We start from the raw sequence: 26,075 nt of genomic DNA, 5'->3' as shown, positions 1-26,075 counted from the left end.
TTCAGGATATGAATTCAGAGGAAGAGAAGAGGACTGCTGGAATTTGATCCAGCTTCTGAAAAATTCCAATATCCATAGTAAGAGAGAATCTACATTCTTCTCATTCTTCTTCAGGAACAACATGGATTTACTGTTGTTATTGTTGTGTTCCCTAGAATTTCCCAAAGTATATGATTGGATACAGCATAGCCAAGCATTGTGTTTGTCTTGTGATACAATGTCTGCATGATGTAGCCATTATACTTCTTTCATGCCAACCTGTTTGGATAACTCAGGAGGCTGAGCCCAGGGAGTTGTGGTCAACGGAGTTAAATCCAGTTGGTGGCCGGTCACGAGCGGAGTTCCCCAGGGCTCAGTTTTGGGGCCGGTCTTGTTCAGTATCTTTATCAACGATCTGGATGAGGGGATCGAGTGCTCCCTCAGTAAGTTTGCAGACGACACCAAGTTGGGCAGGAGTGTTGATCTGCTCGAGGGTAGGAAGGCTCTGCAGAGGGACCTGGACAGGCTGGATCAATGGGCTGAGGCCAACTGTATGAGGTTCAACAAGGCCAAGTGCCGGGTCCTGCACTTCAGCCACAACAACCCCATGCAGCGCTACAGGCTTGGGGAAGAGTGGCTGGAAAGCTGCCCAGAGGAAAAGGACCTGGGGGTGCTGGTTGACAGCCGGCTGAAAATGAGCCGACAGTGTGCCCAGGTGGCCAAGAAGGCCAATAGCACCCTGGCCTGTATCAGAAATAGTGTGGCCAGCAGGAGTAAGGAGGTAATGGTGACCCTGTACTCAGCACCGGTGAGGCCGCACGTCGAATACTGTGTTCAGTTTTGGGCCCCTCACTACAAGAAGGACACTGAGGTGCTGGAGCATGTCCAGAGAAGGGCAATGAAGCCGGTGAAGGGCCTGGAGCACAAGTCTTATGAGGAGCAACTAAGGGAACTGGGACTGCTTAGTCTGGAGACGAGGAGGCTCAGGGGAGACCTCATCGCGTTCTACAACTACCTGAAAGGAGGTTGTAGCGAGGTGGAGGTTGGTGTCTTCTGCCAAGTAACTAGTGATAGGACGAGAGGAAATGGCCTCAAGTTGCGCCAAGGGAGGTTTAGATTGGACATTAGGAAAAATTTCTTTACTGAAAGAGTGGTCAAGCCTTGGAACAGGGCTGCCCAGGGAAGTGGTTGACTCACCGTCCCTGGAAGTATTTAAAAGACGTGTAGATGAGGCGCTTAGGGACATGGTTTAGTGGGCATGGTGGTGTTGGTTTGATGGTTGGACTTGATGATCTTAGAGGTCTTTTCCATCCTTAATGATTCTATGATTCTATGATTCTATGATTCTATGACTCTTGTTCCTCCTCTCTTTTCTCTGTTAGCTTTTTACATCATCTTCTGACCCAAGATCCTGATGAGCTGGGCCACTTCCACAACTACCCCATGGCACTTTTAGCACCTTTGAGCTCTTCCTCATCGTCATTGATGGACCTGCCAACTATGAAGTGGACCTACCCTTCATGTAAGGCATCACTCATTCAGCCTTTGCTGTTATTGCTCCTTGTGCTCAACTTGCTCATTGCCATGATGGGTGGCACCCACTGGAGAGTGGCTCATGAGCAGGATGAGCTTTGGAGAGCACAGGTGAGAAAACTGTTCAGCTATGTAACTCCATTGTGAATTATGAAGAGTGTGTTGGAAGGGATAGACTGCTTGCCAGTCCTGGAAGGAGCAGAGTTGGGGCATTGATAAGTGAGGCATGTTTGATTGGATTTTCTTATGGAGGGAAGAACTGAATTCTTACGAGCAAAGGTAGGGCTAGAGGAGAAGTACATGTAAATGTTTCATTAATTCAAAAGTGATTAGAAGTGTGGATTTTATTTTTGCTACATTGGTCTCATGGCAATTATGGAAATACTCTACTTCTTCTCTTTCTGCATCCCTCAGTGCCTGCAAATATTTACTTATTTATATATTTATTTACTGCAGGTTGTTGCTACTACTGTCATACTGGAGAGGAAGCTTCCATGATGTCTCTGTCCTCGCTCTGGAATCTGTGTCCAGAAATACAGTCTAGGGGACAGGTGGAATCTCAGGTAAATTCTGTTAGAGTAGACAAATAAACACGGTAAATTCACACGTGCAAACCCATGAGGAAGGATTACCCTGTCAGATCCAGTGAAACAAACCACTTAATGCAGGACAGGATTGTTGGGATCTGATGTGGAGTTCTGAAATCTGAAGCTGGACAAGAACCAGAAAAAGACAGAATCAGAGTTTTAAAAACCTTGTTACATTATGTTAAGGCACATGGAAAATAAGGAGGTGTTTGGTGACAGACAGCATGGCTTCACTAAGGGCAAATCGTGCCTGACAAATTTGGTGGCCTTCTACGACAGGGTTACAGCATTGGTGGATAAGGGAAGAGCAATGATGACATCTACTTGGACTTGTGCAAAGCATTTGACACTGTCCCGCACGACAACCTTGTCTCTAAATTGGAGAGACATGGATTTGACAGATGGACCACTCAGTGGATAAGGAATTGTCTGGATGGTTGCACTCAAAGGGTTGCGGTCAACAGCTTGATGTTCAAGTGGAGACCGGAGACGAGTGGTGTTCCTTAGGGGTCGGTATTGGGACTGGTGCTGTTTAACATCTTTGTCAGTGACATGGACAGGGGGATCGAATGCACCCTCAGCAAGTCTGCCAATGACACCAAGCTGTGTGGTGTCGTTGACACCCCTGAGGGAAGGGACGCCATCCAGAGGGACCTTAACAGGCTTGAGAGATGGACCTGTGTGAACGTCATGAAGTTCAACAAGGCCAAATGCAAGGTCGTGCACATGGGTCGGGGAAATCCCAAGCACAAATATAGGCTGGGCAGAGAATGGATTGAGAGCAGCCCTGAGGAGAAAGACTTGGGGATCCTGACTGATGAGAAGCTCAACATGACCTGGCAATGTGCGCTTGCAGCCCAGAAAGCCAACCATATCCTGGGCTGCATCAAAAGAAGCATGACAGCAGGTCGAGGGAGGTGATTCTCCCCCTCTACTCTGCTCTCGTGAGACCCCACCTGGAGAACTACGTTCAGCTCTGGGGCCGCCAACATAAGGAGGACATGGACCTGTTGGAGTGAGTCCAGAGAAGGGCCACAAAGATGATCAGCGGGCTGGAGCACCTCTCCTATGAAGACAGGCTGAGAGAGTGGGGGTTGTTCAGCCTGGAGAAGAGAAGGCTCCAGGGAGACCTTATAGCAGCCTTCCACTACCTGAAGGGGGCCTACAAGAAAGCTGGAGAGGGACTTTTTACAAGGGCATGTAGTGATAGGACAAGGGGTAAATGAAAAATGAAAATGAAAGAGGGTAGATGTAGATTTAGATTAGATATAAGGAAGAAATTCTTCACTATGAGGGTGGTGAGTCCCTGGAACAGGTTGCCCAGAGAAGCTGTGGTTGCCCCACCCCGGTCTAGTGGAAGGTGGCCCTGCCCATGGCAGGGCAGTTGAAACTAGATGAACTTTAACGTCCCTTCCAACCCAAATCATTCTATCATTCAACGATCCTATGATATTAGGTCAGGTAGAGATTTTTTATCTATAGTTCATCACAAAGTGAGGAACACACTCACATCACAAAGTGAGGAATGTATCTTACAGGGGTCCTAAGTAAATATCTCGGCATAGTCACAGCCCCATAAACCATCACTGTTAGAAAATGCCTCTTTCCATTCACTCCCACTCCTGAATTGCACTCCTTTAAACAATTCCTAAGTCCTACCTAAGGGTCTTGGGATGATACTGAGGTGCATGGAAATTACCTCACATTGTTTGACCTTGCCAAACAAAGATTAAGGGTGAATATTATTGCTCTCACACAAAAAGCATAGCAAATTCCTTTCTGAAGGGAAGGCATCATCTCACAGCCATAAGAAAATGGCCCACACCTAGGTCTGTGGTACTGAAAGCTGAACTTACAGTTCAGCTTGCCAATTGTGCTGCATTCTGACTGTGGCTGGATAAGCGAAGCCTCAAGAATGGTTCATTGGTTTTATGATATGATATATATTCGTGTGAAGCTACTCAACCTAAGATCCTCAGTGTTAGCTTAATAACTTAGTACTGTTTCCTAGAGAGGTCTAAAAAGCATCCTAAATTTGAATAAAAACAGTCTAGCAGTCCTAACAATAAACATTACATCCTCACTAAGTTCTGCGTGCATGCAGTTAAGCAGCTGTTCACATGATCCTAAGTATGTTCCTAGGCTGACATTTAATTTCCTAATTGGTAGGTTTAATAGACTGATCTTTCAGTTTGCAGTAATATTTCACCTGTCAAAAAAATGCACTGCTTCTCAGTACAAATTGCAGGCAATCCAGCCTATTGCTATTTTTACTGTAGTTCTCTTCATTAGGGAAAAACACATTTGTTTACCATGATCATTGTTATTATTGCTGTTGTTAGCTTGTTCTTGTTACAAGCCTGCAGAGATGACAGGTTAAAATAGCAACAGTTTTGCAACTTAACTTAATAGTAGAGAAATTAGGGTACATTATAATTACTGTCCTTTTTAACAGAGAAGCACTAATAGATCTATTTTTAAATAGCTTATTTCAGATAGTGTATTCTCATTCATATCTGTCAAACTAGCTGACTTCTCCGAATAAACCTGATTTTCTTATTTTTAATCTCCTGTTCACTTGCAGAGTCAATATGGTTCAAAGAGCACTAGAATCTGTTCTCAGCAACAGAATTTTTTATAAATGATCATTCTGTTACAGCTGTCCAAATGCATGGACAGTAGTAGGTTTGTATAAAAGTTACCAAAATGCAATGAGAGAGCGAGTTGCATAGATATAACTGAAATTCTAGTTTTAGCCAGCAGCGTGTATAATTTCTAGTGCCACTGTAAACTAGAAAAAAATCCAACCTTACTTAGCACGGCCTGAATTTAAGGGATTCGTTTGGAGAAGCAAACAGCATTATTGCTGTTACCTAAGCACCTTTGGTCTTGTATAAAGACATAAATAACAGGCCAAACTCTATTAACCAGTTGAAGCATACATGCCAAGATGCCAATCCATTGTACTCATACTTGTGACATGTTCTTGCAGCAGTTGACTAAAAGACCACATTACTCTGTTCATTCAAGGAACAAAGGTCATGGCAGAAACTAGAAAGAAATCTTGATATGTCTTCATGAATCTGCATGTTTCAACTGAGACTATTTCAGGAAGAGAGTTTTCTCATCACCCAGAAAAGGGAGACAAGATATATAAGCTACAAGGCTTTTTGAGGGCAGTTAAGCCTTCTCTTCTGTGTTTCAGGTTGCAGAACACCAGGGGGAGTAATTCCTCTTTGTACAGGTCCGAGTTACAAAACGGCAAGCTAGAGAAGACACAGTGATTTCCCATCAGCTCAGCGCAGCCCTTTCAGTAACACAGAAGTGGAACAGCTTCATCCACAGAGCACGATCTTGAATGCCACAATGTAAATTCGGAGGGAGGTGCCATTTTTTCCATACAGATTTGAAAAGTGAAGGATTAGGCTAGCTTTTTAGTAGGACACGAGGTTTGCTCTTCCATGCTGTCTTTTAATGGTATCCAGAGATTCAAATTTACATATGATCTACAATCCTTAGGATGCTCGATACTCATGAATAGTTGCTAGCACAGAATACATGTGAACAGCTCATTGCATTGCTCCCTCTAGCATCAGCTGCTTTCAGGGAAGAGAAAGAATCCGTTTTGTCCTGAACCCAAATCTATTGCTTAGTTGCACCTGTATGTGTAAGAGCTGTGTAGTTGACTGCTGAGAAAGTGTGCCAAAGGCAGGATGGACTCAAGCTGATTACCTTCACTTAGACTAGCCCCCAGGTAGATTCGTTGGCTGGAATCCCTGACCAAAGAAGATCCAGTGGTAGGGACAGCTCTACCTTTGTTTCCTTATTAAAGTTAAGTTCCTTGGTGTTGCTCATCATTTCCCACCACACTCAGAGGTTTCATTCAGCTTAATAACATGTAAATTGTCTGGGACTAAGCAACCTACAGCAGCTTCTTTCTTTCTAGATAGTCCCAGGTGCTGAATATATTTGTACTAAACAGACAGATTCTTTCAGCTCTCCTTCAGTAGCATTAAGCAGCTTGTGCTCCCTCAACTAACCCTAATATAGTGCTGTCAAAGTATGCACTAAGATTAAATCCTTGAATTTTAAAAAATAAACAAATAAACAAAAAAATAGGGACTGCAAGCCATATCATCTGCACATGCACTGAGGATACTTGGGTACCAAACATAGAAATCACTGTGTTGGGCATACTGTCACTGAGCCTTTCCTCAACATCATTTCAGGCATGAGTGCAAAAACCTTAGCTTATGTGCTTGTCTTTGAATACTCTGGGTGAGCAGGGCCTGCTTTTGACATAAACATGCCATGGCTTAGTGAAGCAGGGGGTGCACAGACATGTAGCTCCTGGCTGAGAATTTCACTTGTTGCTGTTGAAGCAGCATAGGTGTGAACTTGCTTGCCTGATGTGCTCTTTGGCAGCATGATACATTAACTCACATACTGGTGCAGACCCAACTGTCTGTCTGGGAGACTGTCCAGCAACAGATACCAAAAAGGCAGGTGCAAGGAACCTCATCAGGAATAATTATAAACCAGCTTGCCTTGAGGTGAAGTTTCTTCCTGTTTCCACATAGTGAAAAGTTGGTGTTCAAGCAGAAGAGCTATTAGTCTTTGCAATATATTCTTTCCAACTGTAGGTATGACTTTTCTGATTTTTCATACAAATGTCTAATGCCCTCATGAAGGTCTACGCATTGATATCTGTGCATTTAAATTACTCAGACTTCTTATGCACTGCATATTATAGATACCATATGGAATAAATGTGGGCAATAACTTGTTAATCTCCCATTGCTTCTCTGGCAAAGAATATGGCTCTGTAAGACTTTTTTGCATTGTTTCTCACTCTTCTGGTGAAGGACAGATATCAGGTGCCTAGATGAGTCCCACTCCTTTCCCTCCCGATTCTCATCCCTACCTGTTAAGGGTGCTCATACACTGTAGGACATCCCAGACATCTGTGGAAACAGAATGTAGGATTTCTGCTTTCACATAAGATTGAAAAAAGTGAGATCAGGATATTTCTAATGCTTTTGCCATGACTGCCTTTCCTTCATGCTTGCAGAATTGAGGACTGACATGATGACAAATAACACAGGATGCATTGCTACATGAAAGCCTTTACATCCCAAATTATGGAAGAAGTACTCTGAAAATAGGGAACACCCTGGAAATAAAGAGAACAGGGAGACTTCTTACAGAAAACAGTTACCCTTTTGCACTCCATCTGTGACCCCAAGCCTGTCACTGTGCAGTTCTAGCCACAGCCAGGACATCTTGACACTTGACCCCTTGGAACTATCATAGGGACATTTCAGCCTAGCCTTAGAACAGGAGGAAGAAGAGATCTATGATGTCCAATCAGTACTTGTCTGCCTTGGTATAGTGAGTAAATCCCTTTCCTCCGACTGTGAAAACAACTTTGCCATAGATTTCATATGCAAAAGTAAATGTCCTACTGCCTGAACTACCCCCAAGCAGTTCATTTCACTGCAGCTCCTCATAAGGGACTATTAAACCTCATTGTCATTAGTATGAGATTCAGACAAGGCTCCCATCGCATGAAGAGAGAGAATGTATTTTCTGCATATGAGTTTCCACTAGGCTGAAAAGAATAGGATTTTAACTAGATCACTAATTTCTCCACTAATCTTGACCACCCAAGGCATGGAAAACATAGCCTGCTGTCTTTCCTCAAATGTCCCTCAGAACTTCTAGAATACACTCATATATGAATATGTATACATGCATTGTTGTCCTCTGGTGAATACATATGGAAAGTGCTACAGACCACAGATTCCCCTCAACATCTCAATATGCTTTCTGAAGAGGACACCACTTGTTCAGTCTCAGATGCTGTAGGTGGAGCTGACAGTCAGTCAGCATACATGTAACTGGATTTGTAAGTATTGTAAGTTTTTAGAAACCGCTTAAAAAGCAACAGACTCAAATTTTCTAGGGTAGGACTCACTCTAGTCTGATGTGGTTGGTTTTTTTTTTTAATCTTCACACTCTCTTTGTACTGCTGTGAATATTTTATTCTTGTTTCCTTGTATTGTTTTTGTATTAACTTTTTTATATCTTGAAAGAATGCACTGCTATTCTCCCGCTTCAACTAAAAAAAATTAACAATAATGTTGCTCTAATGGTGTAATAAAGAGTCTGAACTGCGTTGGCTATTCTAGTCCTACTATTCTGGAGCACCTCCTATTGTATTATGGGACTCTTCAATAAATATTAAACGTGGCTTCTCAGTCTTCAATTGCTGGGTTGACTGGGGGAATCCTTAAATCCATACAAGAGTAGTATCTGCAGAAGTCACGCTATTCTAGCCTTGACAGCTGGAGAAATAAAGTAAGTTCATGACTAGTTCACAGTGAGCCAACAGATGGGCACGGATTGGAACAGCTAGGGCTACTTCCTCTCCAGACACAAAGAAGGTATCTTTTTTATTTAATGTCTTCATTGGGGTCTTGCTTAACAAGGCCATTTCCATTTCCCTTCCTATGTGTTGGGGAGATGGACAAGTGTATAGTTCACGAGTTTTCCTCTCGTTTTTCCTCAGCTTCATGTTTTCATACTCCTGCATAGGGATATATACAGAGATACAGTTCTGAAACTCTGCTCCTCCTCGAAGCAGGTCTTTCCTTAAGCAGGTACTAGTCTGTCTGAAGGGAGACATAAGCTCTGTCATTCTGGTCACTCTCATGCACCTCTACCAGACTACACGGTTGATCCCAAGGATATTGTTACTCCCTTTTTAAGGACTGAAGTGACTTGTGGGACTGGTACCCTTCCCTGATCACTCTTGACAAGAACTTGTGAGAGTTTCACTTCCCTTGTTCCAATTGTCTATTTGAAGTTGACTACTGCAGGTCTGCATTTTCTTCAGAAACAATATTCAACCAGCTGTGCCCATTGATGTAGCTGGTTAGGGTGAGAAAAAGAGCAAGTATTTTTCAACAGCAAAGGGCTTCAGATTTTTTTGTCACGCTCTTCAATGTCTGTAAGGGAATCAGACGAGAACAAAACCCAAATTCTGGGTGCTCAGGATTTCAGAATACCGGAATATTATGCCTTTCCTCTCAAGAATGGGCTTGTGAGGACCAGAACCTATTTGTTTCCCTCTCCACTTGCAGATCCAGCAGGATAGATTCTAGGAATCCTTATTGTTCCATTGAGTTGCAGTCCCATAAATAGAGCTGTGTAGCACCAAGGACTTGCTGTTCCTTGCATCAGCACAAAGGATTAGTAAGTTTCCCTCATGGATCATGGAGCAGACCCAAGAACTGCACATGAAATAGCATAGAATTTTGAGCCCTTTACTCTCAACCTCTTTACCAGGTGACATGTCTTATTGCTTAGCACATATTGTGCCCTAACTGGCACTTGAGTTCCGGAGCAAGCTGGCATATCAAGTGATAGCCTGATGCTCATCTCCATCTGAGTAATAATCTCTCATACCATGATGGCATTCTTTTGGAAAAAAATGGTAATTTTTTGTTGCCTTTATTATGTCTTTGCTGGGATCCCAGCCACAGATAAAGCCTGCTGACAGCTTTGTAAAGTTGTCTGATACCTTTTGTTGGCAGAGAAGAGGCAACGGGTGCTTGTGATCTGTCCAAGCTATTATTCCATCTCCTCCCCATGTTATCGTAACTTTCCCTCCCACAACCCATTCTCAATGTATGATGTCAGCCACATTTAAATGCCACCAGTTATTCAGCTCTGTTTTCAAATCATGGCAAATTTTTGGTTTTGTTCATGGAACAGGACATGTAGCGTGCACTGTCCGGGTGCATTAAGTCTTCAAGTAGCATACTGACATCTCTTTTTCTTACAGTGAAAATCCCTCTGAATTCCCCCAGAACCTTTCCAGAGTTTGAGACTAGTGGAATAAGGATGGTGTAAACATCACACTTCAACTGGTTCAAGCTGATTCAAATGGACTCGCATGAGCTGGATGCTGTTTAGAATCTTTTTCTGGTGACCAACAAGGGTGATGCCAATACGCTGGATATCTCTGCAAGAGAATAGAGGATGTGGAAGGTGTTAAAATGGGCTTCTTGTTCTGAACGGTCCCAGTCCATTTCCCAGTAGATCCAAATCAATGTGTATGGATATATGTATATGTGTATCTTTGAGAAACAGCTGACAAGGCTTCTGCTTTTGCTTGGCAAATGTGGGTGGGTGGAGGGGGTGTCAGCAGAACTTGGTAGGTTATGATACAAAAAGAAGCAGTGGAAGTGGGCCATAAAAATGATCAGAGGGCTGCAACACCTCTCCTATGAAGAAAGGCTGAGAGAGTTGGGGTTGTTCAGCCTAGAGAAGAGAAGGCTTCGGGGAGATCTTATTGTGGCCTTTCAATATATAAAGGGGGGCTTACAAGAAAGTTGGAAAGAGACTTTTTACCAGGGCCTGTAGTGACAGGGCAAGGGACAACGGTTTTAAACTGAAAGATACAGACTGGATATAAGGAAGGGTAGTGAGACACTGGAGCAGGTTGCCCAGAGAAGTTGTGGATGCCCCATCCCTGGAAGTGTTCAAAGTCAGGTTGGACAGGGCTTTGAGCAACCTGATCTACTGAAAGATGTTCCTGCTCATGGCAGGGGGGTTGGACTAGACGATCTTTAAAGGCCCCTTCCAACCCAAAACATTCTATGATTCTAAGAATGTTCCTTTTCCTGGCTCCTGTCTTCTACATAACACTTCAACCCAGTATATGGTATGGCTGGTTCTACACACCCCCTTAAAAGTGGGTATTACCTGTGGCAGCTGTTATGAACGTTCTGATGTAACAGTCTCTCTGCAACACTTGACAATATGTTTTGTAGTGTACACGGCATCAGTATTAGTGCTTATACAAATAGATTACAAATGTACAGTGGTATGGAGGGTGTCAAGAGGCCCTAATAAGATGTAAGAAACAGTAGCTACTTTACTCTGGCTTCCCTCTCCTTTTTCATGTGTATGTATTCTCCATATAGCCCTTACTACATATTTCTCAGAGTACTTTCACTTTCTCCATGGAAAAATCAGTGTCTGGTATCTTCTGCTCTCTGCCCCTCTACTTACTCGAGAGTCATGCGTGATATGACATCAAATGTAATCAGACCAGCCTGGTCAAAATTCTCCTTGTAACGGCCCATCTTGATAGCATCCAACCACTCATGGGCATTGCTGAGTGAAGGGAAATCTGGAGGACAGTTGCTCAGGAGAGGCTGAGATGGTCTGCAAAAGAGGCAGGTTCTAAAAATCCAAGTTATCAACATCAGCTGACCACACTAGTAAGGTCAGAGTTATGAGAGGGAGAGAATGCAATCTCTGTAGAGCACAGAATGGAGCAGAACAATGATATTTGTTCTTCATGCCCCAATTCCTAAAGTCCCACCTTGATGCCCTGTTTCTAGAGTACCTGCGTTCCCTTTTCTGCCTGAAAACAATCAACCCAACCCAAGAAATTGATTCTTCCTTCCCATTTTATACTTTCTCAGGCACATTCTATTCTTGTTGCCCCAGATCTTTCCACATTTTCTGGGTCTAGACCATTAGCTGGGCAAAGAGTTGCAGTGAGGAGGTTTCTGAGGCACAGAGATGAGACCTTATAACTTTTTACCTTTGTGACTAACTCTCCCTCTCCTAGATGCACTCCTTGGATCAGAAAGTAACCTATGAGACAATGAGTGTGTTGTTTCAGCTCCAACACTCATCAGAAAAAAGCATAGCAGTAAAAAGAAATGACTATTTATACATGGCATTTGCTCTTTTCCCTGTCATCTGAATCTGTCCCAAAGCTGTAACACTAAACTGGGCATGACTAGGCACTTTCCCCCTCCCCCAGCTATGGAGTACATCGCAGTGAGACAAGGTTTATAATCACGGGAAAAAACCTTATAGGCCAGCAGGATGTAATTCTGTCATCAGCGCAACAGCCATCTTAATCTTGGTGCCATTTACCCCCTGTGAGACTTCTCCTTCACTGACCTCATGCCTCTGGTTCCACCAGGCTGCAAAATGCAGTTGGTAAAATATGGCATGCAAGCTGCAGTTCTAATTAGTTTTAGGCTACAGATTTCTTTCCCTCCATAAGTTAAGGTCTTCTCTTCCTTCATCACCTCTTGTGTGACACTACTGTGTGATCACAGAATACCTCGTGTAGCTGCACCCAGATGTTTCCCTCCCTTCATTCCCTAAGATCCCTCACTCATGTTCATCCTCAGTGCACCTCATCAAGAGATTTATCTCCCCTCACATTCAGCACTCTTAACTCTTCATCACCCATTAAGTGAATCAGGATATACAGTTCTTCTAATCCTCTCCCCCATTTTTTTTTCCCTTCCTATTTGGTCCTAGTCTTACTCGAGAGGGCTGGAAAAAATACTATACAGCTTGATTTACTGCTTTCTTTTCCTCATGATGTCTACCCAGAGAAAAGCCCTATTATTTTGCACTAAATCCTCATCTCACCTGCTGCTCCCAGTGCCAGTGGCTTTGAGGGCAGATGGCTTGCGGATCATTTTATCTAGGGCACTGACTATTTGCTCAAATTTGGGTCTCTGGATTCGCTCCTTCTGCCAGCAGTCAAGCATCAGCAGGTGCAAAACAGTTGGGCAGTCCGGGGGTGGTGGCAGGCGATAGTCCTGGTCAATGGCATTAATTACCTGCAGAAAAAAAAGAACAAAGCTTTATCACAGCTGGGAAAATAAAAGACAAACAAGCTTCAATCACTTGGTGGTATATGACTTTCTTCTACTTGAATTAATACAGGACAGAGAGGCAGATGTACGTTCTCACCACTGCTAAAACTTACATCCTGATTGGACATGTCCCAGTAAGGCCTCTCACCATAGGACATCACCTCCCACATGACAATGCCATAGCTCCAGACATCACTGGAGGAGGTGAACTTGCGATACTGGACAGCTTCAGGGGCAGTCCAACGGATGGGGATTTTGCAGCCCTAGAAAGCAGTCAGAGAGGAACCAGAATGTTAGTGAGATAGGGACTATTTGTGAAAATGACATCACTGAACTGATCAGATGCCGGTAGCACGACACAACTCTCAGCATGGAGTGCCAGTCCAGTTGATGTTGTCTTGTAGACATTCTTGGTTTAAATTCAAACTATGTTGAAGGTTTTCACCTTCTTCTATTGACAAATATAGATGAAAAAACAGAATCATGCCCCCTTGCTGCTACAAATCTCATGATGATTTTAAGTTTTATAGCTCTTCTTTGCAGCATTTGAGAGGTGGCAGATCGTCAAATCCTCCTGAAAGTCACAACCATTTGGAAATCTAAAGCCATTTAAACAATCCCAACCTGCAACACCAAGGACAGATACACTGAGTGGCTAGCATTAACTCCTTCCTCGTTCCATCCTGAACTCTCTGACTGCACGTATGACCTGCCAGACGAAATATCATTCAGGTGCTGGTTCTTCAAAACACATACATCTAAAACTTGTTTTCCTTTTCAGTGACTGAATTCTTCTTCATCCCCTGCATACCAAATGGAAGTTTCAACCCACCTATTCTACTCCCACTCCTTTTGTGGTATGTATAACAGGTGCCAGAGCTTCATAGGCAATAAGTTCATTTGATGGTTCGTTGTAAGGCCATAAGTATACTTATGCCAGTTATCTTTTCTGCAGGAAAAAACCAACTCCTTCCTCAAAGGGTAGTAGTACAGGACTTCAATCTCTCCTTCAGTCCTTTACACTTCCTGTAAGAAGCTAATGAAAGGGGAAAGATAACACCTACATCAGGTTATGAGGTTTGTCCTATTCACCATCATTCCACAAAGAATGGCACTGAGACTCCATTTCACATGGCAGAGTGGATCAGACATTCAGTTATTTCTGGTTTTTTGCTGGTTTGGAACAGATAGCCCACAAGATAGAAGGCTCTACCCCACTGGTCTCTCTGGTCTCAAGATGGACTAAAAAGGGTACACCAAATCAAGGAGGAACACAGAAAAAAATTATAGATGGCAGCACTACAGTAACTCACTCCATAGTGGCAACTCACCAGAGCTCCAGTATAGGTGGGATTTGAAGCATCATCCTCCAGAAAACGGGACAAACCAAAGTCTGACACCTTGCACACAAGGTTACTGTTGACTAAGATGTTACGTGCTGCCAGGTCACGATGCACATAGTTCATATCTGAAAGGTAGCGCATGCCAGCTGCAATCCCCCGTAGCATTCCCACCAGCTGTAACACACTGAACTGTCCCTCCTTCTGCTGCAAGTGAGGAGGCAAACATAGGCTTTTATGACCACAGAAGCCAACGGGAAGACTAACAAAGAGCAAGGTAACAAGGTTGATTTATGAAGTCAGAGAACATACATCTTAACTTCAGCCAAAATCTGAAGGTTCAGGGACAGCAAGTAAGAAAGGAGGGTGGGCTTAAGGCAATGAATCTCAAATGAAGTCAGACACTGGTGATCTTTTTCTGAAGACAAATCTCATCTTGTGGCCATATCCTCCTTTAGCATCCTATGCCTAGTCTCATTAACTACTAAGATGGCTAAATGAATGGGAGCAGACAAATCTGCTCTTACTGGTTTAAGATCTTTATAATGGGTTCTATGCAATTCTACACAATGGGTTGACGTGATCTTCAAAATGTACCTGCCAAAGCATTTGTAGTTGAATTAGAATCTGAATCAGTAAAAAAAGAAGTGAAGCACCTATACTACAAAAATGTCTGTATTTACGTTTCATTACTAGAAAAAAGACTGGAAACCTGAGTCCAAAAATAACTACAAGTTTCATTACTTCATTACAATGTTGAAACTTGAAAACATTCAGTGGCATAAAGTCTGAAAAACATTATTAGAAAGGCAAACTTTGGAGCATGCACATAAGGAACAAGAAGGCTGTGCACAAAGATAAACAATTTAGTACTGTTTACCATTAATTATTTGAGCTGGAAAGGTCTGAAATAATGAAAAAATTTGTATGATGGGTGAGCTTTTGGAATATTTTCATCATGTTGGCCCAAAACTACTTCCTCTGGTAATTTGCTATTATTTCTATTGTATCTGAAGAGGGCAACTGAGGACTTATAGAGATAGGGGTGAAGAGGAAGGACAGGCAAAATTATCAGATCTGAGACTGGCACACAGCAAGATGAAGAGGTAACGGTTGTGGGAGACTCTGGTTGTGGTACCCTGAGGAAGGAATCCAGTGATCCATTCTCCATGAACTCTGTGACAATCATGACTGGTCGGCTCTTGGTGACTACACCCTCCAGATGGATGACATTGGGATGCTCAAATTGCCCCATGATGCTGGCCTCGCTCAGGAACTCCCGCCGCTGTTCATCTGTGTAACCTGACTTCAAGGTCTTAATAGCTACTGTGTATTCACGCTTCCCTGGGTGTTTTAGGCGCCCAAAGCACACCTCTCCAAACTCTCCTGTCAGGGAGGGAAGAAACACACCTCAAGTAAGGAAACACAGCAAAGAATTTTAGTCAGGTGCACTAAAACATTCTACTATGGAAGACTCCAGGTGCCGCTTGGAAATAGGGTTACTAAGACTGTTTGGATTAAGGTAAAGTTCTTGATGAAGGCTCTGAATTCAGTCAGGTTGGAGACTACATCTTCAGGGTTCAAATGAGAAGCTCTTAGTCTTCAAAGGGTGTTTTAAACTTGGTTTGGAGCCAGCATCTAAGGATAAGTAGGTTAAGATGAATTTTGGTAAAAATGAAGGTTAGCTATCCTGAGACACTTGATGTACCACGGTTGGGTCCATTTCAGGCCAGTAGTGTGTCAAGTCTCAAGGTGAACAAGGCACTTCAAAATCTGCAGGTTCTCACACTACCTGATCCAATGACCTCCTCAATCTTGATGAAGGACACATCAATCTCCTTGGCAAATTCTCGAATAGCTTCATTGGGATCTTCATAGGTCGAAGGATCAATGTAATACTTCACTCCAAGTCCTGCAGTGGAGGAGACAGCCCAAAACATCACCAGAATCAAATCCTGAGAGACATGGGTGTTAATGAGTCCTGAAAAGAGACAGGCCCTTGCCATCTGTTGCTCAAGAACACTTACCTCGTGCACTGATATACTGCTGCAGGCGGTCTGTATATGGAGTCTCTCGCCTTTTACTGCAGGACATAAAGGAAAGGAAAGTCAAAACACACACAAGAGTCTCTCATAGGATATTGGGGTAGGCTCTCAATGCAAGACTTAGAGAAGCCTTGAATTTAGAGATAGAAGATGGGTGTTAAGATCCTGCCCATTTCTTGGTAACCAGCAGGTGCTTGTTTTCTATGTGGTAGTTTTTACACCACTGTTTGCATCCCCACTTTAGATATGACAAAAGATAGGGCCTCCAGCACTATCCTAAAAAAAAAAATTTAGTTTAACATTATTGTCTTGGAAGTTTTCTTGCTGTTCAGGCTAAATTTGCATTTTAATTTCATTTAATTACTATAAATGATTCTTTTCAATACTAATCTAAGCCATCTCCTGTGATGCCTTTTAAGTTCTTCAAAAACATTCTAAGAGTCATTTACTCTAATGCTTAATTGGTATAAATTTCCCCCAAAGATTAATTCTTCTTTATTTTTCCTCCTGGTCTCTTAAAAACATTTACTTTGACTATTCTTTTCGTAAGTATGGTACCAAAACAAACCACACAGAGCCAGATGGACAGAAAAATCTGTTCCATGATGTGATTTTTGCATGTGCAGGTCAAAACAGGTATGGTCTTTATTATTGTAATATTTATTGCATATATGCATCTAATTTCCAGTAAGCATAGGTCCTTCCCAGCACAGGCGTTTCTCAGATTTCATTCTCCCCTTAAATGTGTGTGATTCAAGCAATTTTTTCCCACATGACCTAGTTGTTATTTTTGGTTTGCTCTAAATATATTTTCCATTTTCAAGTCACTTCCTTTGCTCCCAACAGTGTTCATTTTTTCTTTCCCCAAAAATGTACAATTCATGCTAGTTTACAATCTTTTCTAAATCATATGAATTAGACCAGGCTGTAAATCAAAGCCTATGGTATCCTGTAGTATCCCTGCTGTATGCATGGATTTGTGTCAACTCATATGCTTTGCTGTTTCAGTACAAGACCTTCTAGCTGCTGATTCAGTTAGCATCTGAAGACAGAGTATCATTATGTTACTTTTCTTTACTAACATAACTAATTCTGTCATTCTAACAGGAAACTTCGTGTCTTACTCTTACTTGTCAGGCTTATCTCTTTAAATTCTGCTAAGATTGCAAAAACACAGTATTTCTACCTTCAAAATCTGTTCTTTCTGCTGTGGAAAGAAATTGGCTTTACTGGAGGCCTGTACCTAAGATCTCTAACTCTGCTATTGCATCTGAAAGGTCTACACTCATGTTTTTTATAGGTTATCTGACATACTAATGGTTTTCCATCATTAAAAAAAACCAACTAGCTCAAATAGGTAAGTGTTTCACATTGTATATTGCCTGGACAATGCGTACAATTTACAAAAATAAGTTAAAATTATAGCATCTGACTCTACGTATATTCAACCTTTTAAAAAACTCCTCATTTCATGTGGTGTTCCTCATTTACTACACCTTCAAACTGACTTTTCTTACCAAGAACAAATTTAAAATAGAAATTTGGTATCTCCACTTTTCCTTAACCAATGTCTATTAATTGCACATGATCCTTCAAGTATAAAAGAATCCATTTTTTATGATCATTCCTTTTACGTAGATACATTTACAGAAACCCATTAATGTCTTTCCCCAACACAGTTCTGGTAATACTAATTTATTCTGGGTTTGGTTTATTTTTTTAGAAAAATATATGCTTTATTGAGTTGTGCACATAATATCACATTTCCAGCTGTAACAAGAGGTTATATTTTTAACAGTTCAAAGCTACAAAAGGAGGCAACAATGCAAATATAACAATATTTGATAACTCTTTTCTTTCCAGAAAGAAAAATACTAAAAGAGAATATACACAGAAGGAGAAAACAAATGTAGAAAAGGGAAGAGAACAAAAAAGAACTAAAACTAGATGTCACTTTCTAAAGTTAAGTAGTTTATACATTTTTTTCAGATCAGCAGAAAAAGCTAAAAAGTCTCTCTTGTGCAGGGGCAGAGTAGAGCAAAGATACAGAAATCCATTACTGACAATCTAGGGGATTAAGTTCAAACCTCAGTAAATTCAAGGAGCGGGTGATGACTGTTTCTCTTCTTCAAATAACAAAACCCCCATTGTTTACTTTTGTACCTTTACACACCTCTGCTAGCAACCCGACCCTTACTTTTCTCTCTTTCTTTTTAAAATTTCTGTCCTTCTTTTTTGCCATAACAGATTATCTCCACATTGACTTATCTGCCCTTTTTTCTTCCCAAAATGGGAAGTGGTATTTGCTTTCTTTAACCTATATTTTATAAGTCAGTGTTTCATGGAACCATTGGGGTTGTACAGCTTTTATTCTTCAGGAAATGAGCTATTGTCTCTTGGTCCTTGGTTAAAGAGTATTTAGCACCTTCTAAATCAGTGGATCTAAATAGTTATTCCACCAGTCCTTCTTCACTACATTGTTTAATTCTCCACTTGCTTGCCTAAAATGCAATTTACAGTCCCTTCTTTACAGTGATGCATTTAAATACCTTTTAAGCACCAGTTTTAAAATGCTTCCCTTGTGTTCTTCTTGCTAACTAGCCAAATATCAGCTAAGTATTTGAGCGGGTTACCAAAGGAGAGGCTCCTCAGATAGGAGCAATGGAGCAAGATCTTTCCTTAATTAGAAAATGGCATCTCAAGGATATCTGGATAAATGTAGATCAGGCTGTTTCCCTTGGGACAGGGTAGGAAAGTTCCACTGTCTGCAGTGCAGGCACTGGCACATGAGCAGGTCAAGGAATTCACCTCTTGAAGATGATGGCAAGGGTGGCAATGGCAGCAATTACCAAGAAGGCTAGACCACCAAGCGCTGAGCCCACGATAAGCGGCAGTCGATCCTGCACCATCTCCGAGCGCTCCCCTAGCAAGGAAGACACATGCATACACACACAGAAATGCAGAGGACAGGAACTGTTAGAGTTTCCCTTCTACTCAGCTAGGTCTCGCCCATAATTCCATCCCTACCAGCCCTTTGCTTCCCAGTCCTGACAGTTCAACAAATGCTTGACTTGGTTATCCCTTTACCCCTTCAGTCACTGTGCTTCTCCAGTGCCTTCCTTCCTACTTCTGAAAAGCCAGTGTTCCCTCTGAATCCACTTTTTCTTCCCCTGGTCCACTGACACCTGACTAGCCACTTAAGTATAGGCTAGGTCTACACTTGGGCTTTGATCCCATTGTCCCCTATTAATTTATCTTGTAGATGACATACATGAGTACCTTTGATCCAGACCAAAGAGTATCACAGGGTAATATGTTACTCTCTGCATGAATGGATGGTGATACTGCTGGAAGGCAAGCTTCTGTGTATATGTCCTGTGTCCCAACTGTCTTTAAGACTTTCACAGAGCATTCAGCTGTAAGATGCCCTGTGACAGCTGGAGACCAAACTATAGCAGTGTATAGTGCTATGTACTGTAACACCCTCCTAAAGAGAGTTCTGCTGACACACTCTGCTCCTGCTGGTCAAAGGCAACAAGGCATGGGACTGGGGAATATGGCGGTAGCAAAGGCTAAGGGAGTGTAAACAATATGCTCTGACAGCATGAAGCTTCTTTGAGTGAACAAATCTGCATATGCAAATTATGATATACAGAAATACAAATTGAGTAGGAGTGTCTGATAAGTCACTCCAGAGGATAAGCTAATACACTCAGGGACACACACAAGTGAAAGATGGTCATGTGCGATCTGAGTACAAAATGGTAGCACTTACCTCCCATTAAAGTCTGGAAATACATCTTTCCACTATATGGGCCATAGCCCACTGCTGTTCTAGCTCGTACTTGGAAGGCATAGATCTTGCCTGGGCTCAGATTTGATATGGTGGCCATGTTGGTTTCGCTAGTCAAGGTGAATGAATTATCCTCATCTTCTCCCTGTGAATGTTAGTGACCAAAAAGGAATGGGAGACTTCTGCCCACACTGCTGGCTCTCCTTTTCAAGGAACGCTAGTTCCATGTCAGCCCAATATTCTTTCAATCTGTTACAGAGCCTCCCAGCCACAACTGCTATTCCAGATCTAACTTCCTCACACACTACTCGTTGCTCCTCACTGCTGCTTTTCATTCCCTTAGGCCTGGACTTCCCTGCCAAGACCCTCAGTCCTGACCTAAACAAAAGGGAGAGACAAAACCACCTTGTCTTGTGGTTCCTTGCTAAGCATATCCATAAAAAAAGCCCTGGCCTGTCCTGAAATTTTGCTTCCTACAAGGTCCAAACTCATGTATTCTCCTAGGAGAATCCAGAGCAAGAACACCTGTAATGCTGTATCCAGGAAGCTCCTAGACATGTTATTACAAATAGCAGGCCCCTTTACTGCTAGAAAAACAGTAGCCCTACACAATCCTGCAAAACTATTTATGTGAAAGATCAAGAATATAGAATGGGAGCTTGTCTGAACAGCCCTACGTACCTCTTCCCCTCAAATCAGTTGGATTAGGAGTCATGAAAGATGTGAATGGAGAACAGCTTCATATTTGCCACCCTGTAATTCCAGCACATAAACAGGTAACTGATATCTGCCACTTAGTGAATGAAAGAGTGCGTTCCTCCTCCCAAAATTTCTTCGAGATGTCTGTCCATGAATAACAGGGACACAGGACTTCCCTCCAGAAACATATGACAGAATGTTGCAGTGAGTCCAATTCCCATATACACATTTGAAAACTTTAGCTCCTTCCACTGTTACCTGTGTCAGCTAGTGCTAAACATTAGGTTGTTAGCCACAGCTTTTTAGCTTAGCTACAAGTGTCTTCTCTTTTTTAATCTGCATCATCCCTAGATGGTTCCAAGTTGGGAAATGCAGATGGACTTATGTTAGATGAAGTGTATATTATGAAGGTCTGGTTTTGCTACAGCTTGTTCTTCCCTCATAATTGAAGCATTCTTCTCCACTTTATTCATCCTGATCCAGGGATGCATCTCCCAGACAGAGGATTTCCCTGTTCTCTTTTGCATAACAGCCATACAACAATCAGCACTGCATCACTTTCTGCTCACCTTGTCAAAGTAGCGTAGCTGGTAATCCAGGATGATCCCATTGGGCTGGTCTGGCTGAGGCCATGACAGTGTGATGCTACTGGTAGTACGACTCACCTGATGCATCATAGGGACAGCAGAGGGGACTGGAATAAAAGAGAGGAAGGAGAGATTGCAAAGGCATAAGCTTAACAATTAACTGTAATTGAATATTTATTATGAAGAGTTAATAAGTTAGGTCAGCTCTTCCTTAATTTGTATTATGAAGTACTTCATAAAATAACCAGAAGAAATCCACGCAAAATTCTACTCTACTGGGAGATACAGTCACTGATGACTTGTACAGAAAGAAAATGAAGAAATCCACATCCAACTGATCATGCACAGGAATTATGAAATTATCTATATTGTAGCTGGAATATCTGATCTTCAAATTTGCGATTTTTACATGCAAGATGACAAGGTGTTCAGTGCCACTGCCTTGTTCTAGGATCACGCTTGGACAAACAATGTGATAGTGGTCAGAGCAAAAGCAGAGCACACCACCTGTCTTCTGCTTCTCCCCCAGATTATAATTCTTTGCCTGGGGAAAAAAATCAAGTATGGGCTATCAGAGTAATGGAGGCCTTTCACTACCAGATCACTTTGCACACCAGAAGACAGAGGCAGATGAGAACACTGACGCATTAAAGAACAGACTTTGAAGCATTCCTCAGTTCAGTAGTCCCAGTTCAGTTGCAGATCATAGAGAATGAAAGCATCTCATTTTCATAGCCTGATACAGAATCATAGAATAGTTTAGGTTAGAAAAGACCTCTAAGATCATCAAGTCCAACCGTTAACCTAACACTGCCAAGTCCACCACTAAACGATGTCCTTAAGCACCACATCTATATGTCTTTTAAATACCTCTGGGGATGGTGACGCAACCTGGGCAGCCTGTTCCAAGGCTTGACCACCCTTTCCGTGAAGAAATTTTTCCTAATATCCAATCTAAACCTCTCCTGGAGCAACTTGAGGCCTTTATCTCTTGTCCTATCTCTTGTTACTTGGCAGAAGAGACTGACACTGACCTCACTGCAACCTCCTTTCAGCTAGTTATAGAGAGTGATAAGGTCTCCCTTAAGCCTCCTCTTCTCCAGACTAAATAACCCCAGTTCCCTCAGCCGCTCCTCATAAGACTTGTGCTCTAGATCCTTCACCAGTTTTGTTGCCCTTCTTTGGACATGCTCCAGCACCTCAATGTCCTTCTTGTAGTGAGGGGCCCAAAACTGAACACAGTATTCGAGGTGCAGCCTCACCAGTGCCCAGTACAGGGGCACAATCACTTCCTTAGTCCTCCTGGCCACATTATTTCTGATACAGGCCAGGATGCTATTGGCCTTCTTGGCCACCTGGGCACACTGTCGGCTCATGTTCAGCCGGCTGTCAACCAACACCCCCAGGTCCTTTTCAGCCGGGCAGCTTTCCAGCCACTCTTCCCCAAGCCTGTAGCATTTAATGGGGTTGTTGTGACCCAAGGGCAGGACTGGGCACTTGGCCTTGTTGAATCTCATACAATTGGCCTCGGCCCATTGATCCAGTCTGTCCGGATCCCTCTGTAGAGCAGACTTGTGTTCAGACTAGCTCCTGGATCTCGGGCCAATCCCTGTCAGGACTGTTGCCCAGATGTCAAAACTAACACTGTACTTGAGACTCTCAGCCCCTCTGCGGGCCATTGAACCACAGAAGTCCAGGCTGAATGGGCTTCTAATCAGCACTACTGCCTGGAATCACCACCCCAAGGTCACAGTTAAGTGTGTATTTGTGGAAGCTTCACATACAGGTTTTCTATCTGTTCTTACATAGCTTGCTAAGTTTTTGTCTTTTGGTGGACAGGCCAGCCTGGCATATAACCCAGACAGAGCTGTTAGCTCTCTTGATTCCATTATAGTATTAAGTGCTTATAGTCTGTATCAGATATTAATTACTGTGAGAAAATGTCAACTTCCCTTTATGTACGAAGCAAGGATCTGGACATCAAACATAAAAGAGGGCTTTTATGAATCTAAAACAGAAAGCAAGCAAGAACTTGTGTCTACCAATTTTAGAAATCTTTTGATCGGCTATTCTAAAAGTCTGAAGTTCAGTTCAAGGCTTTGAGACTTGTGTAATTGCCATTACTTCTCACTAGCCTGAAACTCATTAAATCAGTAGGAAGGAAACAAAATATTACCTTGAAGATAGTATGATTAATGATTTCAAACACTGTTCATTAAACTAAAATTAGATTACAATGAGAAACAATCCAAGCTACTATTTGGGGTAGTTTTGCTTTTCATTTTTTTGTCCTCCTAGAGGCACCATTCACATGTTCTGAGACAACAGAAGTACAGAACATCTGTTTATAGCAGGCCCTTTCCTGAAGTAGTTAGTTCTTCTAAAAAATGTCCTCAGAGCAGGAAGGGAGATGAATGGTTGTTAAAGCCACTTGCACGTGAAGCTTTCTGGAGAATGAAAATCCATTTCTACAAAAAACATCCATGAATTTAGACGTAGACACACACACACACACACACACTCTCCAAGTTTGTGCAAAAGCTAAAAGAATATCAGTTTCTTCTTAGGAAGAGATTTCCAAGCAAAAATTTCAGGATAATTGGAAGACAATCTTTTAGCCTGCCAGCTGTCTGTCCACAAAGCTCTTCTCAAGTTTTGCTTTCTCTCTGCAAGAAAAATGTCATGTTGCCAAGAAACCTCCAGGTAGGCAGCTAGGGAACCCTCATTTTCTGAATGGAAGTAACATTTTCAGCACCATTTAAATTTTCCAGAAAAAGCATGCCAATGAAAAGTTGCGACCTAAGTTCCCCGGTTTTACACAATAGACATAAACTTCCTTGATGTGAGGAATGAAGCAGAGACGTTTGGCAAATGATCAAAAACTGCAGAATAGCATTTTCTTCCCTCATAATTGTGAAAAAGATAAAAGGATTGTTTCTAATAACAAGATACAATTATTCTGAAAGACACAATTCAAATGGGCTCCAAACAGCTCAGGCAAGTGGGAACCAGTTAAAAATGTAAATTAAACAAAAATGTAAGAGTATAAACAATAAAATGCTTTCTCTCATCCTTACTCCTTTTATTTCTTACAATTGCTTGTCTTTCAAACAAGATTGCACAACTACTTCACCTGCTAATGACAATGTTGCAAGAAGGATGGAAGACGGTAGCAATTAACCAAAACCATATTTAAGAACACTGTATTCAAATGATAACATGAGGAGAATGGGCTAACTGGTCAGTTAACATTTGATCAAGACAGATTCTGCTATATTTTAATGTTGTGAAAAGGTTAACTTCCTCCTGATGGGACATAAAGCACACACAGGGAGAGGTGCAAACCTAAATACACAGTTACACTGCCAGGGAAGAGCCCACTTCCTTCTAGTTTCAAATGAAGATTTTGTAGAATGATCAGAATTAGTTCTCCCCTCCATTCCTGCCCTTCCACCTCTTTTCATTCCTCTCCTTCCCACTCCCAGCAGTTATTCTCCCCACCCTTCTCATTTCTTCCCAATACACAATTTTTCCCCTACCTGGAAGGAATACTCAAAGTCAACTAGCAACATTTGACCTGTATTTTAGTTAAAACTTATCCATTCTGATGTTAATATGTACTATCAATTTTCAGCTACTCATCAACAGGTTATCTTTTGCCAACAGTACTGCTACTGTGCATAGTACATTTAGGCACAGCAAAATCTGCACCAGAACAATGATGATAAATGGTACTCTACTCAGATGGGCAGTATGCAGAAGCAGATTACAACTTGTGGAATTAGAAGTATTGGGAAACATAAGAAAAAAATCACTGGAGTTACACTGTGTGTATCTCTTGACCATGTGCCATGGCATTCTAAATGTCCCTATTAAGCAGGTATGTCCATCACTCAGGGTAATCGGGTGGTGGTGGTGGGGATGCCCAGGATAATGCAGTCTGCTGTATTAAAAATACTCATTTCAGTGATATGTACCTAATAAGCAGATACTACTTAAGGCAAAAGCCTAAACCAGTAAAAATGCTCAGTAATAAAAATAGCTATGAATCAACGCAAGACAGGTTGTCTTTAATCTACCTCTTTGAGACAGAGTTCAGGTTTTGATACATGTGTTTGCCTCTCTTTTAAGGACAAAACTTAGGAAACGCTGGCCAGGGAGCTCTCCCACCACTTCAAGTAAAAGAGATATCTAGATCTCTCCTTTGAAATATTTCATACTAAGGTGATGTGAATACTAATACTAAGGTGATGTTAAAGTGAATGTATTTGTCGGTGGAATAAGTACATATTTCCTGTCAGAAGTGTATGATAAAGTTACTCTCCCAGTGTTAATAAATTAGGAAATATAAAATTCAAGGTTTTATGTCTTAAGACAACACCCAAACTACCCTACCTCTGCTGCCACAGAAGTGCTAGATGAGTATTTTCCTTTATATGCATGCCGCCTATTAAAAATGTTTATAACAGAACATTGCTTTCAAAGCTTGTTTCATACATACAAGAGTCCAGTTCTATGTTGATTTGTCACTTTTATTCATTTTGCTCTTTTCTCATGGGGTTTATAAATGGAGACATGCTAGAGCTGTGTCCAACAACAGCTGAAATCACAGGGCCTGATGCAATCCAATCTGGGCATTTGGAATAGATGATTGTTGTAGCTCCCTTCCAACTTAACTATTATATTCTATTCTATCCTAGTCTAATTATTCACTGAGTGCAAACAACACGTTGTGAGATCAGACCTCTAAGGAAAACTGAAAAAGGACTGCTTTTTGTACACTATTTATAAAATAGCAAATGTATGGGA

General features: G+C 41.9%; 1 protein-coding gene across 1 annotated transcript; it reads right to left on the bottom strand.

Moving 5' to 3' along the window:
* Window positions 1-9,406: 9,406 nt before the first annotated feature.
* On the bottom strand, window positions 9,407-21,373 carry LOC104072023 (ephrin type-B receptor 5; the record flags this gene model as incomplete). Its single annotated transcript, XM_009577024.1, has 11 exons — window positions 9,407-10,128; window positions 11,181-11,336; window positions 12,573-12,766; window positions 12,916-13,065; window positions 14,134-14,349; window positions 15,281-15,528; window positions 15,935-16,054; window positions 16,170-16,225; window positions 18,996-19,110; window positions 19,963-20,125; window positions 21,249-21,373. Coding segments are annotated over 11 exons (1,652 nt in total), but the record flags the coding sequence as incomplete, so codon positions are not given.
* Between the last annotated feature and the right edge of the window lie 4,702 nt (window positions 21,374-26,075).

This window comes from Fulmarus glacialis, unplaced genomic scaffold, assembly GCF_000690835.1.
Source record: "Fulmarus glacialis isolate BGI_N327 unplaced genomic scaffold, ASM69083v1 scaffold8914, whole genome shotgun sequence".
NCBI classification, from domain to species: domain Eukaryota; kingdom Metazoa; phylum Chordata; class Aves; order Procellariiformes; family Procellariidae; genus Fulmarus; species Fulmarus glacialis.
The sequence above is the reverse complement of the archived record's forward strand: the minus strand, read 5'-3'. Positions and strand labels throughout refer to the sequence as shown.